Below are 16,189 nucleotides of genomic sequence, written 5' to 3'. Positions count from 1 at the left end.
AAAAGTTTCACTCCAATTTCAGTTTTTTTTTAGGCGAGGACTCTTTAGAAAAATCTTGACGAAGGGCCTTTTAACTGTAACGTTAACTCTATTTCTCTTCCCATAGATGCGGCTTGGTCTGCTGAGTACTTCTAATATTTTCTGTTTATATTTTAAAGTTTCAGCATCTACAGGAATTTTGATTTTCAGTTTTTCTCAGCTTCAGGATACAATGTTCATTCAGCATCATTGCCAATGTTTGTCATTGTTACCTCACATCTAAACATTTTTCACCAATTCAGTATAGTCTAATGATTGTAGACAAAATCCTGTTGAAGAACTCAAAACATTGGTGGGGTTGTTGTTAAATGCTAGCATAATGCATTATGTTAGCATAAGAACATAGAAATTTGGGTCAAAATTAGGTCATTGGCGCCACACACCTAGCAAGAGCATCTTCCATTATTCTGCGAGCTGGGGCTGATAATTGAATGGCAGGATAAAGGCATAATTGTCCAAATTAGATCTGTCCTTCTTTCAGTGGACAGGTCCTATCCGGCCAATTTTCTACTATATTGGATAGGTGACAATGTAGCCGTAATGGAATAGTTTCTCCGTAAGTAGTTCTGTTGCAAAATAATTTTCAAAAGATATAAAACGATGAGGTAACTCAAATGCTCAGAAGTGACTGCAGGGGCAGAATAAAAAACAAAATAAATGGTAATGCAATCTAAACGTTACATTTAACCTGTCCAACTTTCTAGTCAAACTGTCAATTCTGGTCACCAAGTTAAAAGAATGTGTTCCAAGAAGCATAAACATTGCAAAACCACAAAGATCAGTCTTCAACATCAGTGAGTTAATTTGAAAAATAACTGGAAAAAATAACTCGTTTTTCAGCACACAAATGAGGCATTTGAGATAGGCAAGGCAGATAATGTAAATATTAGATATTTCTTTAAATTACGTTGCTACTTTAAAACTAAACATGGATTTACAATTGGTACAAAGTTAATCAAATGTGAAGAGGGTATGGCCTGGCTAGTGGGATTCTTGATGATGGATCTGCCTTGAGGATGGGGAGGGCTGCGTCCATTTCTGACAATTTATATAGTTTAGTTGTTTATGTGTGTCAGAAGATTATGGTTGGTTAAGGTCTGACATTTTAGATTACATTTAAAATTTGCCTAATTTCTCCAGCGATTTGTTTCCTATTTTTAAAAATTGTTTTCTTTCTCTTTGCATTTATTACTAATGTGAACATTTTCATTATTGTAAACATTTGATCATCTTCAGGGTGCTCCAATTTCCTCCCACATTCCAAAGATGTGCTGGTCACTAGGGTAACTGGTAATTATAATTGCTCCTGGTGTAGGTGGGTGGTAGGTGAATTAAGGCTATGGTAATGGACGTTGAGGATATGATACTAAGAAATATTCTGAAAAATGACATTGATGAAGTTGCTTTGTAAGTCAGCATTGAGAGATGTGTCAATAGTATATAGAGTGAATAGAAATGTATATTAAAAGATTTACTGACATAGCTCTATATTGTCACACATCTTAGAAAGTTATCTATCTGGTAATGTTAATACTGTTCTTTCCATTTCCACATAAGTACTTTTCAAAGCGCAATGCTATTCACAACTCGAACTTTAAATTGCATTCAATTTTTTTTTCCAGAGGATGCAAAAATTACTATTTTAAATGCAAGTCAACGCAAAGAATCAAGTTGGACTATCACCATATTAGCTTGGAATACAAAAAGAACAATGAAAATCAAGAAACATCTGTGAACGGAGGAAGATTGTCAAGTAAGAATAGTTTGCTACTGCTTACCCATCACCAGTGAGGACAGGTCTCTCATCATCTGCAGCTTGCATTAGTGCTTCCTTTTCTCGCCTCTTTTTCTCCCTCTTTTCTTTTTTGGAGAGCGTTCTTTTAAAGTTCTGGATTACCCCTTCTTTCTCTTTTTCTGGACCATTACTCTGAGACTTCTGCAAATCAAAATTACAGACATACATGTGAGAAATTGAGCTCAAAGTTAACTAGTCACTTGTTCAATAATAATTCAAAAACTATCCATTAATTTGCAACTGATTTAAATGGAATTCCCATTTTATAGCCATTTTCAGATTCACATTCCCTCCTTTATCTTTGTTTGCTGTAAAAAAGTTATTACAATTTCATTAATTGCAGCTCCTGTTTAAATACATGGAGTGACATGTAAAAATGTTCCTTTCATGAGGTCATTTCCAGTGACGTCAGGGGGAGGGCCGCATTTAAATTAAAATTCCGCTTTTTCCGACCCGGGCTTCTACCCGCGACGCCGCGTCTGGGGATTTACATGGCCATCAAGGAGGCGTCGAGACCGCGGCGAAGGAAACATCGAGACGGCAGCGGTGAGGTCTCGCGACGATAGGGCCGCGACGGTGGGGCCTCGCGGCGGCAAAGAGGCCTCGCGGAGGTGGAACAGAGGCGGCAGGGGAAAGGAGAGGGAAAGAGATGTGAAGGAGGAATGGGGGGGAGGAGGAGAGGGGAAAGAACTTGGGGAGGGAGTGGGGGAAATGAGTGAGAGGAGGGGTAGGGAGGGTAGTTGCCACGTCTACACTCCCTCTCTCGCCCCCTCCCTCTCTACCCTCGCTCCCACTCTCTACCCCCTCCCTATATACCCTCACTCCCACCCTCTTTACCCCCTCCCTCTCCACCCCTCCCTGTCTACCCCCTTCCCTCCATCTCTACCCCGCCCTCCCTCTCTACCCCCCAACGGGTCAGAACTTGGTCTAGTATATATACCTATAAAGGTCTCATCTTGTATGTAGGTATACGCGTGTGTGTGGGGGTGTGTGTGAGTGCGAGTGTATGCCTGTGTATGTATGCGTGTGTGTAAGTGTTTTTCTACCTTCATCAAAACGCTATGCGCTACGAACCTATTACTCACATTAACCCAGTCGACGCTATAAATAGGTTCCCTTCACATTCCATGCTATATTTCAAAAGTTATTCATCATTAAAGTTTTAAAAAAGCCAAAAACGGCTTTTCAAACAACTCAGATTCTTCAAGCAGCTTCGAGCTTCAAGCAGATTCTAATAGTGTACACGCTAGAATTTAGAAGATTGAGGGGGGGATCTTATAGAAACTTACATAATTCTTAAGGGGTTGGACAGGCTAGATGCAGGAAGATTATTCCCGATGTTGGGGAAGTCCAGAACAAGGGGTCACAGCTTAAGGATAAGAGGGAAGTCTTTTAGGACCGAGATGAGAAAATCATTTTTTACACAGAGAGTGGTGAATCTGTGGAATTCTCTGCCACAGAAGGTAGTTGAGGCCAGTTCATTGGCTAGATTTAAGAGGGAGTTAGATGTGGCCCTTGTGGCTAAAGGGATCAGGGGGTATGGAGAGAAGGCAGGTATGGGATATTGATTTGGATGATCAGCCATGATCATATTGAATGGCGGTGTAGGCTCGAAGGGCCGAATGGCCTACTCCTGCACCTATTTTCTATGTTTCTATGTCTATGAATGACATCACAATGCCCCTGCAAGAGGAGGGTGTTCCCGCCCTCTCCACCTCCCTAACGGCAGCTTCGAATGACATCACAATGCCCCCGCAAGGGGAGGGGGTCGCCGCCCTCTCCACCTCCCCAACGGTTTTAACTTCATAAACCACTGATTCTTCGCTGGGGGGAGGCCGCCAGGCTGGAATGGTCTGGAACGATTCCCCGTGTCCCTGCGATCAACGGAGCAATCGCAGGTCTCCATAGACGGCCTTTCCCAGAGGTGCCCCGCGCCCACTTGACGATAACGGCCGCCGCCGCCATGTTCTACGATCGGACGGGGGAGACGGAGAGGATTCAAGAGTAAGCCGATGACCTCCTATGACCTGCAGAACTTGCTCGTTCTTTCTGCAATAACGATCGCCGCCGCCATGTTGTTGAACTTCAAGAAGCCCAGTGGAGCTCGCTGGACGACTTGATTACGTGTTCACGGGCTTCAATCCATGTAACTGGCTGCGAATTGAAAAGTCTGCGCAGCTGGTCGCGAGTATTTAAGTCATTGTGACGTCATGTGGCAGTTATATTTTAAAACAATTTTAGTTAAAAACTCGGGAAATAATTAACCAAATTTTCCGATGCGAAGATTTTTGAATTCATGAGGTAAATCTCTACCGGAATATGTAAAAATGTCTCCGTTACCGCGTCGGGTTTTGGAGATGTGACTGACAACCGAACAAACAAACAAACAAACGCACAAAGAGAGTTTTATATAATATATGAATGATTGTATTTAAGAAGTTTATAAATATTTACATCCTGATGAATACCTACCTCTTTCTTACATCATGCCAAGAGGAGGGAGCAAAGGAGTTGCAGCATGGTCAAGGAAAGACGCAAAACGACCAAGCGGAAATGAAGAGCAGAAGGGAACAAGAGACGCAAAAAGAATTACTGAACATTTCGATGATGAACGAGAAAGAACACGAAACAGAGGGGAGCAAGAGATGCAGCAAGAAATAACTGAACTGAATATATCTAATTTATAATGTTTAAATTATTATATTTTAAGAGTTATTCACATTTTAAGCTTTAATAAATCCCTTTTCCACTTGTCGTGCCAGTCAGGTGGTATAGAGGAGGGGTTTCATTTACAATTAAAAATTCCAGAATTTTCCTTGGGGTGGGTGATTGCCTCCGGGGGAGCGGCGACACCGCGTTCGGAGACCAGCTCTTCCGTATGATGCCGCACCCCCGCGTTGGGGGACGGGGCCCAACTGGACCCACTTGGTCTAGTCAACTATTAAAATCAGGTGGATTTTTACAGAAATAATACTAGCCCATAAAAAAGAGCAAATATTTTAAATGATAATGGATATTGTAGAAATCGCTGCAAGAAGTAGTAATAAAATGCCTTCTAAATTTATGTGATTTAAAATTAAAGCTATCACATTGTACAGCAATATACAGACAATCAAGTGACCAAACAAAATGAGTGATTATTGAAACAATGACAAGGATACCATTCAGAATGTGGACAGCGTGGGAATACCTAAAGAATTGTGATTACAAATGCCTTTTTCACCAAATAAATTAAACAAATGTTTAGGAACACAAATATAGTGCAAAATAAGACAATGTTGCAGCCACTGTTGAAAACCCACTTACAGGCTAGGCAAGAGCGAGAGCTAAAATTCTAAAATACAAGATGTTAGTAAAAGTAGCAATGTTACAAAATTTTGAGATTTTAAAAATCAAGTCTGCAATTTATCCCATCAGATAAAGCATAAAAAGAAGTTTAATTTGACAGCTAATTCACTTTCATATCTTCAGTATTAAAAAAAGCTATGGCCATTTTCACACTCGGAAATTGGCATCTTGTTCCCTATTGCTTTTCCATTGACTTAACACAAAAGCTGTGATCGAGGACAGTCAAAAGCCCATAACTTTCTTAAAAATTAAGAGAACTGAATGAAATTTTCAGTTATTATAGATTGAAGCATTCTGAAACAGATATAAAACATCTTACTTGGATGACCTGAAATTAAAGCATATAATTAATTAATTGTAACTAATTACAAAATTGACAGTTGTGACAGAAATAGTAATAAACACCCAGACTGCCTTAAGAAATTCCAAAATGTGATATTCTCAAGATCAGAACTTTAATATTATTGTATAATATGCTGTAAGTCCGTAACAGATAGGTAAATAAATTACAATTTCTAGCAATAGACCAAGTTTTTATGGAGATCAGTTGCTAGCTGGTACATTGGCATATCATAATCAGTAGCATCATCATACTCCTCAGATTGTAATCAATAAGCAACTCTGTACACTTTGTTTTTCCTAAACTTTTCAATTTTGGCATTGTAAACTACAAGTTTTGCTCTTCAAACATGCCTTTCTGCCCACTACTTTCCCATTAAGAATGTCCTGTAATTCCATTTCTTAAGAAAAGGATAATTTTTTTAAATAGCCTCCAAATAACAAACTAATCCCATTCACACAAGAAATCACATTTTAACATGATTTTTAAATCTCACTGTCATGAATTTATATGCCAGATGGAAAGAATTTAATGTTTAATTCCCATAAATTAATCCAGAAACATCTACTCAAAATATAATCAAAATTATTGTTTTTTTGCACAATACATGCGACTCAAACTGTTGTGAATATTTTGTTAAAAAATAATGATCATGGAGAGAGAATAACACAAAATATATACAATTTAGACGGCTTATGACATGATTGTCCAAAAAAAAAAAGAGGATTTAAATCATCTTGCTTCTGGAACGCGATCGATTGGAACGTTGCATTTGGGGTGAATTTGAACTCCATATCGGCAGGAAAAACACTGCCGGTTCATATGGGGCCCAAATTATATTTTTGCAACGTAAAATTAGATTAAAGCCATCCCAAGAAGCAAGAGTATATGTAAAATAGACGACTTACCCTTTGTTTTGTCCTGTTCTTGCGATCCGTCACATTGTAGGCGTTGAGGGCATTCGAAGTCGCTTTTTATTTTAATCCAAATATTAAATTGTCCAGCAAATTTTTTTTTTAAATATACGGGGAACGGAAGTCCGATCGATTTTTCTTCATCAGCTAGCAGCCCAAGGAAGTCCGCCTCCGACAGGCAGTACAAAACGGGATTTTAATCCCCCCCTCAAAGGCGCCAAAGTCGCGCACACGACCAGTGGCAGAGCTGCAGCGCCGCTGAAGGTAAGTATTGTAACATTGCTAGTAAATGGCCTGGGATATTTAACCAACAGTAAAGGACATAGGAATCTGGCTGGGGTTCTCCAGGACAACACTGTACGAGGAGTGGAAATGTGTACATACATTCAAAGAGAATGTGACAAAAATAATGGCATTAAATTCACTATACAAAAAAACTGGCAAAGAAAATGTACGGTTATCCACTCTCGATTAAAATGGAAGAGTTTGGTCTTAAAGTTAGAGCGCTTCATATTTCTTAAAATGTTTTATTCCTTAACATTATAAGATATACACAAAGAAAAATTATATTCTACTCCCAACTGTTATTTAGAATTTCTGACCAATCTTGTTTGCCTTATCCTGGGGAAAACACTATCTAAATGCTGATGAAGTGTCATGAAAAGGGAATATGGTGGCACATACTGCAGACCAACTGCACAGAAATAAAACTTCCATACATCACTAAAATAAACATTTCCATTCAGGCTTGACATTGGATGCTGGTAATAACGTAGATATTTGACAAACACCAACTTTCACCTTGACAGCATTTCTCGCTCAAGAGAAAGCACAGAGATCAATCACATGACTCCAATGAGAACATAAATCTATGACCGAATTGGTGAGATTTCACACCTGTCACATTACATTATGCAGTACTTATGATAGTCTTCAATGGAGTTACAAATTCAACAGCTATATTAATCAACCTGCGAAACACTGAAATAGCTGCATTTCTCTGGAAGTTCTTACCTTTGGTGGAAGGAAGGCATTTTCATTCTTCAAAACAAATCTTCCTTCTCTATCGTCCTTGTTCCAGTTTAATTGTACAACCAGAGGCTTCTCTTCCTTGTCAAGTTTACGCTCCTCTACAAAATAAAATTCATACCCCACCATTAAATTCTACGACAGATTCCATAAAAATGAAGCAATTATTCATAAACTAGTTTCAACATTTATAATCATGCAGAACTAGTATATTGATTTTAAAGCAGATGCTAGAAACTTTTAATACATAGAATACTAGAAATACTCAGGTCAGGCAGCATCAGTGGAAAAATCAGGGGGGTGATTGGCAGACACTGAGGTACATTGTTGAGTAGAGTGACAGCCGCAGGGAAGAAGCTGTTCCTGGACCTGCTGGTCCGGCAACGGAGAGACCTGTAGCGCCTCCAGGATGGTAGGAGGGTAAACAGTCCATGGTTGGGGTGAGAACAGTCCTTGGCGATGCTGAGCGCCCTCCGCAGACAACGCTTGCTTTGGACAGACTCAATGGAGGGGAGCGAGGAACCGGTGATGCGTTGGGCAATTTTCACCACCCTCTGCAGTGCTTTCCGGTCGGAGACAGAGCAGTTGCCATACCATACTGTGATACAGTTGGTAAGGATGCTCTCGATGGTGCAGCGGTAGAAGTTCACCAGGATCTGAGGAGACAGATGGACCTTCTTCAGTCTCCTCAGGAAGATGTGACGCTGGTGAGCCTTCTTGATCAGAGTTGAGGTATTGTGGGTCCAAGAGAGGTCATCGGAGATGTTGACCCCCAGGAACCTGAAGCTGGAAACACGTTCCACCTCCGTCCCGTTGATGTGGATGTGCGTGCCGCCCCTAGACTTCCTGAAGTCTACAATGAGCTCCTTGGTCTTCTTGGAGTTAAGGGCCAGGTTGTTGTCAGCGCACCATGCTGCTAGGCGCTGGACCTCCTCCCTATAGGCCGACTCATCGTTGTTGCTGATGAGGCCAATCACCGTTGTATCATCTGCATACTTGATGATGGTGTTAGTACCATGTACAGGTGTGCAGTCGTAGGTGAAGAGGGAGTAGAGGAGGGAGCTCAGCACACAGCCCTGTGGAACGCCGGTGTTCAGGGTGAGGGTTGAAGAGGTGTGCTTGTCTAACCTAACAGACTGGGGTCTGTTGGTTAGAAAGTCCAGTATCCAGTTGCAGAGGGAGGGGTCGATGCCCAGGTTACCGAGTTTGGTGATCAGTTTAGATGGTATAATGGTGTTGAATGCTGAGCTGTAATCGATGAACAGCATTCTTACGTAAGTGTCTCTGTTGTCGAGGTGGGAGAGGGCAGAGTGAAGTGCCGAAGATCAATGAGCTTTTAGTCATAAATGAAGTTAACAACTCTCAAAAATAACTGTTTCTTCTACAGATGCTCCTCAACAAAGCAAGTACTAGCAGCATTCTGTTTTTATTTCATTTCACCATGAAATCTCTTTAAAATGGAAACAGGTTACTCCTCATATAACTCCTGTGAAAACGAGGTTTACATCACTTTACAAGATACATTTATTTGTCACATGTACCAATTGGTACACTGAAATGTGTGGTCGCCATACAGCCATACAATAATAAATTGCCAAGAACAAGTGACACATTTCCAATTTATTAGCAACAGATATTTCAGGTACCAAATAATGTTAAATGACTATTTGTTAAAAATATTTCTGAAATATTTCTGAAATTTACTGCAATAATTAGATAGCCACTAGAAAATGCATTGTCCAATGTCTGCTTTGCAGTAAAAACCACTATATTGGAAATGTATTCAATCCAAGGCGAAACCAATTAAGAAGCCAACTAAGAAGCCAACTAACTTTGGTAGCAACACCATTAACTAAGAAATCTCCAAAATCCATGGACCAATAAAATAACTATTTTGTTTATCCGAAGCTCAAGAACTTGGGCATGGTCGAAATATTACACTCCAATTTATTAAGCTACAAATAAACCCACGTTCTAAGAAAAAGAGAACACATGTTCAAAATTTACTTCCGCCAATCCATATAATTAGCTGATTTAGGAAATACTTGAGTTTACAAGCTAAAATAATATCATTGTGTAAAATACTCCCTGAATAAAATGTTACCTTCCCTAAATTATCTACTATCCATAATAAAATTTCAACTAAATACCCCATTTCCTTTCATTAATAAAACTAATAATAATAATAATAAATTGAATTTATATAGCGCTTTTCAGGGACTCAAAGTCGCTTTACAAGGCAAGGCAAGGCAAAAAACAAAAACAAAAACAAAACAAAACAGAAAATGAGCAACAATTCAAGCACAGATGAAAAGGGAGGGGGACGTGGGGCTAAGGATAGGCAGAGGTGAAGAGATGGGTCTTGAGGCGGGACTGGAAGATGGTGAGGGACTCAGAATTGCGGATCAGTTGGGGGAGGGAGTTCCAGAGCCTGGGAGCTGCCCTGGAGAAGGCTCTGTCCCCAAAACTGCGGAGGTTGGATTTGTGGATGGAGAGGAGACCGGCTGATGTGGATCTGAGGGACCGTGAGGGTTGGTAGGGGGAGAGGAGGTCAGTGAGATATGGGGGGGGGGGGGGCAGATGGTGGAGGGCTTTGTAGGTGAGGACCAGGATTTTGTAGGTGATCCGGTGGGAGATGGGAAGCCAGTGAAGTTGTTTGAGGACTGGAGTGATGTGGTGCCAGGATTTGGTGTGGGTGATGAGTCGGGCGGCTGCGTTCTGGACCAGTTGGAGTCGGTTGATGTAGCTGGAGCTGATGCCAAGGAGAAGTGAGTTGCAGTAGTCCAGTCGGGAGGAGATGAAGGCATGGATGAGTCTTTCAGCAGCGGGGGGGTGTGAGAGAGGGTCTGATTTTGGCGATGTTGCGGAGGTGAAAGAAGGAGGTTTTAATGACATGGCGGATGTGAGGCTCAAGGGAGAGGGTGGAATCAAAGATCACGCCAAGGTTGCGGGCCTGGGGAGACAATGGTGAGAAGGAATGGGTGGAGCATAACAGCATTAATTTATTTGCCTAATGAATTTCAGCTGTTCATGAAGACTGAGTCTGAAGAATGGTCTCGACCAAAAATGTCACCCATTCCTTCTCTCCAGAGATGCTGCCTGTCCCCGCTGAGTTACTCCAACATTTTGTGCCTACCTTCGATTTAAACCAGCATCTGCAGTTCTTTCCTACACAGTAGTTGAGATGTCTACATGCTAACAACTGGAGGATAAGCAGACATGTTGTGCATCAAATAATTCAGAGGCCGACCTAATTTTTTTTTTAAAAAGACTCTTTTCTATCGTATTCCATTTAAACCAGTCAACTTTCAATCATCAAAGTGATAGAAGCTGTAGTGGGCAGTCCAATGAAGTAGCACTTACACACCAATAACCTAATAATTTGTAGTAAGATCGTGTTTTGCCAGGACCATGTGGCTCCAGATCTCATGGCAGTCTCTAAACAAATTGTGAATCAAACAGCTGAATGCCAGGGTTACAAAAGTAGTTCAAACTGGTATCTGGCATCTTGCAGCAAAAGACTCGCCTCATGACACTTCACAACCTTTGCTCCATCAGGTAGGAACAAGTCAAGAACATAAAAGAAGACCCTCCACCAACTCTCAAGCAGCTCAACACCATCCAGGGCAAAGACACCCAATTGATTCGCACCCCATAAATCACTATAACCATTCATTCCCTCTACCACTCGGGTATAGAGGCAGGAGTGTGTACCATCTACAAAATTCACTGGTGTCCAGACTACTCCAACACTGTTCAAACCCATTGTCCCTGCCATGGAAGACAGGACAGTAGATGCTCGGGAACAGCATCACAACCTGTGACTTCCTTTCAAAGTCACTCACTATGTTTCTTTGGAAACTGAACATCAGTCTTTGATCATTCCTGTGTCGACACACTGGAATTTCCTACCCATAATCCAAAAGGAGCACTTTCACCACAAGCTGTTCAAGAAGGTAGTTCACCATCTCCTTTTCAAAATCAATTAGGAAATAGACAATGAAATGTTGGTCTTATCAACAACACCCAGATTGCAAAAATAAAATGTTAAAAATCAACATTATTCGACAATGTAAATTTTACAGGTTCGACTTAGCAAGTACACCCTTAAAATAAGAGGCATGTTACCGAGTTCACTGTCAGAGACAAATCCAGGGCCAGAAACTCAGAAATCTGCTCAACATCAGTTTCAGATGCATAATAGAAGGGTTGAATGGCGATGAAAAAGAGCACCAGCGATCATATTTTACAATGTAACTGCATCTTCAAAAACTAATTTTTTTGGACAAAGTGCAAACAGTAGTAAATATCCGCACAAATCAGTAATAAATCCACAATTACGACATAACTGACGTCTGAAAATACAATTTCAAGAGTTTGCACATCTAGAAAAAAAGATAATGATCTTGAGAAGCTTACCACCACTGACGTGTACTTCATAAAGTGAATATCTAGGCGAGGACAACATCCGCATGTCTGGTCGGAATTTCTCTGCAAGTGTCTCTATGACATCTTGCGTTGTGGCGGTGCTGGACACTCTGATGCATTTTGTTGCAAAGTTGCCTGCTACTTTGTCTTGAAAATAAAATCTCATCACGCCATGGAACTCCAAATCCTAGGAAAATAAAAATCAAAAACGATTAAAAACAAATTACACCCAAATCTGAACATATTAGAAAAGAAATACCTATCACGGCGAAATCAGGAGGCAGCTCAAATGTCAGTGAAGCATCACTCCCTGACGAGCTCAATACGTTTTACGCACGCTTTGATAGGGAGAATACTGATGTGCCTTCCCGAGCCCCCATTCGCCGTGATGTCATTACGGTCACAGTCACAGAGGCCGACGTCAGAAGATCCTTTAGAGGGGCGAAGCCTCGGAAAGCGCCTGGACCTGATGGTATACCCGGGCGTGTTTTGAAAACCTGTGCGGACCAACTGGCTGGAGTTTTTAGACATTTTCAACCTCTCACTTCTGAGGTCTGAGGTTCCCACCTGCTTTAAAAGGGCATCAATAATACTGGGGCCCAAGAAGAGCAAGATGACATGCCTCAATGACTATTGACCAGTGGTGATGAAGTGCTTTGAGAGGCTGATCATTGTGCAAATCAACTCATACCTCGATAAAAATCTGGACCCACTGCAGTTCGCTTACCGCCACAACAGATCAACGGTGGATGCGATCTCACTGGCTCTCCACTCTGCTCTGGACCACTTGGACAACAGAAACTCATATGTCAGGCTGTTATTCATTGACTACAGCTCGGCATTTAATACTATCATCCCCTCCAAGCTGGTTACCAAGCTCTCAGACCTGGGTCTCTGCGCATCACTCTGCAATTGGATCCTCGACTTCCTCATTCATAGACCAGTCTGTCCGTATTGGTGGAAATGTGTCATCCTCGATAACAATTAGCACTGGAGCACCTCAAGGCTGCGTGCTCAGCCCCTTACTGTACTCACTCTAAACTCATGACTGCGTAGCCAGATCCATCATCAAGTTCGCCGACGACAACACTGTCGTGGAACATATCACTGATGGGGATGAGTCAGAATCGACCAGTTGACCAAATGGTGCCAGCACAATAACCTGGCTCTCAACACCAGCAAAACCAAGGAACTGATTGTGGACTTCGGAAGGGGTAGGATGGGGTCCCACAGTCCCGTTTATATCAATGAGTCGATGGTGGAAAGGGTCAAGAACATCAAATTCCTGGGCGTTCATATTTCCGAAGCTCTCTCCTGGTTCCAGAACACTGATGCAATCATAAAGAAAGCACATCAGCGCCTCTACTTCCTGTGAAGATTATGGAGAGTCGGTATGTCAAGGAGGACTCTCTCGAACTTCTACAGGTGCACATTAGAGAGCATGCTGACCGGTTGCATCATGGCTTGGTACGGCAACCTAAGCGTCCAGGAGCAGAAAAGGCTGCAAAAAGTCGTAACCATTGCCCAGTCCATCATCGGTTCTGATCTCCCTACCATCGAGGGGATCTATCGCAGTCGCTGCCTCAAAAAGGCTGCCAGCATCATCAAGGACCCACACCATCCTGGCTACACACTCAGGTAGAAGGTACAGGAGCCTGAAATCTGCAACATCCAGATTCAGGAACAGCTTCAGATTACTAAACACAACTTCAAACAAGCTATGAACTATAACAAACTATTGCACTTTATCTGTTTACTGATGTGTGTGTATATATATTTTTTGGGGTATATGGACACACGGATCTGATCTGTATTTATGACTACAATATCCTGTTGTGTTGCAGCAAATGCACGAATTTCATTGTCCTATCTGGGACATGTGACAATAAACTCTCTTGACTTGACTATTTTGTGCAAGAGCTTTGCATTCCTTCATTTCAATCAGATTAAGCCGATTGTAGACCGGTTTCTTGACATTATGTTCCATTACTGCCCATTAACAATCTGGATTTGAAGTTCTAAATATAAAAAACTTCACCATGAAGACATCCTTGCAATGTGCTGATGCCAATTATGGCGTGGTCTGAAGAAAGGTCTTGGCCCGAAACGTCACCTATCCATGTCCTCCAGAGATGCTGCCTGACCCACTGAATTACTCCAGCACTGTCTCTTTTTTTTTTAAATGGCGTGATCAAAGACATTCGTCAAAATGCCAAGTTACATTCCTAGTTGCTTTACTGATTATTCTGGTGTAGAGGAAATGCACTGGTCCCATGTCGTCTCTTTTTTTTTTAAATGGCATGATCAAAGACATTCGTCAAAATGCCAAGTTACATTCCTAGTTGCTTTACTGATTATTCTGGTGTAGAGGAAATGCACTGGTCCCATGTAGAGCTGCCCTCTCATCCCCCTCCCAAAACAGCCTTTTGCAACCAATCTAAATAGGTCTACTTGTGACTCAACTGATACACATTTGTACTCATCGAGTTTTAAAAAACTGTGAATGACACAAATATTATGACGAGGGGAAGAGGATGAAAGAGGTATTATTTCTAATTTTCCATGATGTAAGCATTGCTGGCATGGTTAAGCATGTATAGCTCTCTTTAAAAAGGTGCTGGTGATCCACCACCTTGAACCATCACAGTCTTGACTGATCTCCCAAAATATTGTTGGAAAGGGAGTTCAACTATTCTGACAATTAAGGAATAACAATCTACTTTTAAGTAAATATTGCATGCAACTTGATGGAAAACCCATGCACTTCAAAGCACTTATCCATCTTAATGGTACAAGTTGTTGGTTTGAGAGGTGCTGTCAGAGTAGACAAGGTAAGTAACTGTAGTCCATTTTATGAATGGTGCACATTGCAGCCAAATGACTATTTGGGGGGGATTGGATATTGTGTTCTGAATAATGCTTTGTTTCCCAAGTGCTACTGGAGGTACGTTCATGTAAGTCAGGGGTCGGCAACCGTGGGCCCCCGGGCTAAATGCAGCCCGTAACCCGAAATCATCCGGCCCGCAGGTGGATTTTTTTCCCCCTGCAATCATCCAGCCCCCCGAGCTTGGCCGAGTGCGGCCGAGCTCTGGCTGTACCGCATCCTGCGCAAAGCCGCCGGCACGGCCACGCACCTTCTGTGAACACGTTTAAGAAAGAACTGCAGATGCTGGAAAAATTGCAGGAGAAACTCAGCGGGTGAGATATGCAAGGATTGCACGAGGCTGCCTCACCAGCTGAGTTTCTCCACCATTTTTGTCTACCTTCTGTGAACACGTGATTTGATGCTTGGCGGGATAGGGGCGGGATCCATGTGTACACGTGATAGATGTGGCCCGCCATCCGCTCACAGACATGCGTCCCGGTCCCTATGCAGAACAAGGTTATCGACCCCTGACCTAAGTGGAAAGTATTCCATTTGTACTTTACAGATGGTAAGATGGAAGGTTTATTATTGTCATGTGTATCGGGTTACTGTAAATGACTGTTTAGCGTTCTATGCAGGTAAAACCATTGGCACATGATTACAATCAAAATCATACACAAATACAACAAGTAGTGCAAAAATAAATGAAACAGAGTGCAGAATATATTGTTACAGCTACAGAGAACTTTTTTTCAAGCTTTTCTATCTTTTATCCAACAGGAGGGGGAGAAGAGGGAATGACCAGAGTGTATGTACTCCTTGATCACATTGGCTGCTTTCCCGAGGCAGCATGAAGTGTTGATAGTTAATTGAGAGTGGGGGGTTGCGAAATAGGCAGTTTGTGTGATGTACTGAACTGCATTCACAACTATCTGCAATTTCTTGCAGCCTTGGGCAGAGCAGTTGCCAAACTAAGCAATGATGTTTTCTATGGTGCATCTATAGAAATTGCTATGGATCATTTGAGATATGTTAAATTTCCTTCGTCTACTGAGGAATTAGAGGTATTGGTGTGATTTCTTGGCCACAGCATCAATGTGACTGTAAGGGACTCAACAATGAACTCAGGGCAGGCACATAACGTTTTGAAAGGAAAGGTGAGCATCCAAATCAAACAGAAGATCAAACAGAACAACTTGTCTTCCAACTTCAGGCTGTGCACGCCATACGCAATAAGCAGCAGCCAAATGTCATGGTTCACACTGGTACCAACGACAGGGGAGATAGAGCTCTAGGGGCTAGCGGAATCAAGGGATATGGGGCAGGCAGCTCAACATCAAGGCAGGCACGTGTTACTGATTGTAGATGATCAGCCATGGTCACAATGAATGGCAGTGCAAGCTCGAAGGCTCGAAGGGCCAAATAGTTTC

At 41.9% G+C, this 16,189-nt stretch overlaps 1 protein-coding gene across 11 annotated transcripts in view; it reads right to left on the bottom strand.

The window, feature by feature from the left end:
- The window catches only part of afdn (afadin, adherens junction formation factor), a 207,932-nt gene that overhangs the window by 111,888 nt on the left and 79,855 nt on the right, over positions 1–16,189 (bottom strand). For all 11 annotated transcript variants that reach the window (XM_033025695.1, XM_033025702.1, XM_033025694.1 and 8 more), the window contains exons 2-4: positions 11,885–12,080; positions 7,451–7,566; positions 1,818–1,975 (exon numbers count right to left, since the gene is read on the bottom strand). In XM_033025695.1, coding sequence (XP_032881586.1) covers positions 1,818–1,975; positions 7,451–7,566; positions 11,885–12,059 — 449 coding nt within the window. In that variant the 5' untranslated portion in view covers positions 12,060–12,080. The remainder of the gene's footprint in view (positions 1–1,817; positions 1,976–7,450; positions 7,567–11,884; positions 12,081–16,189) is intronic.

This window comes from Amblyraja radiata, chromosome 8 (genome assembly GCF_010909765.2).
Source record: "Amblyraja radiata isolate CabotCenter1 chromosome 8, sAmbRad1.1.pri, whole genome shotgun sequence".
Taxonomy (NCBI): domain Eukaryota; kingdom Metazoa; phylum Chordata; class Chondrichthyes; order Rajiformes; family Rajidae; genus Amblyraja; species Amblyraja radiata.
This window is presented reverse-complemented; position numbering and strand designations above follow the sequence as displayed.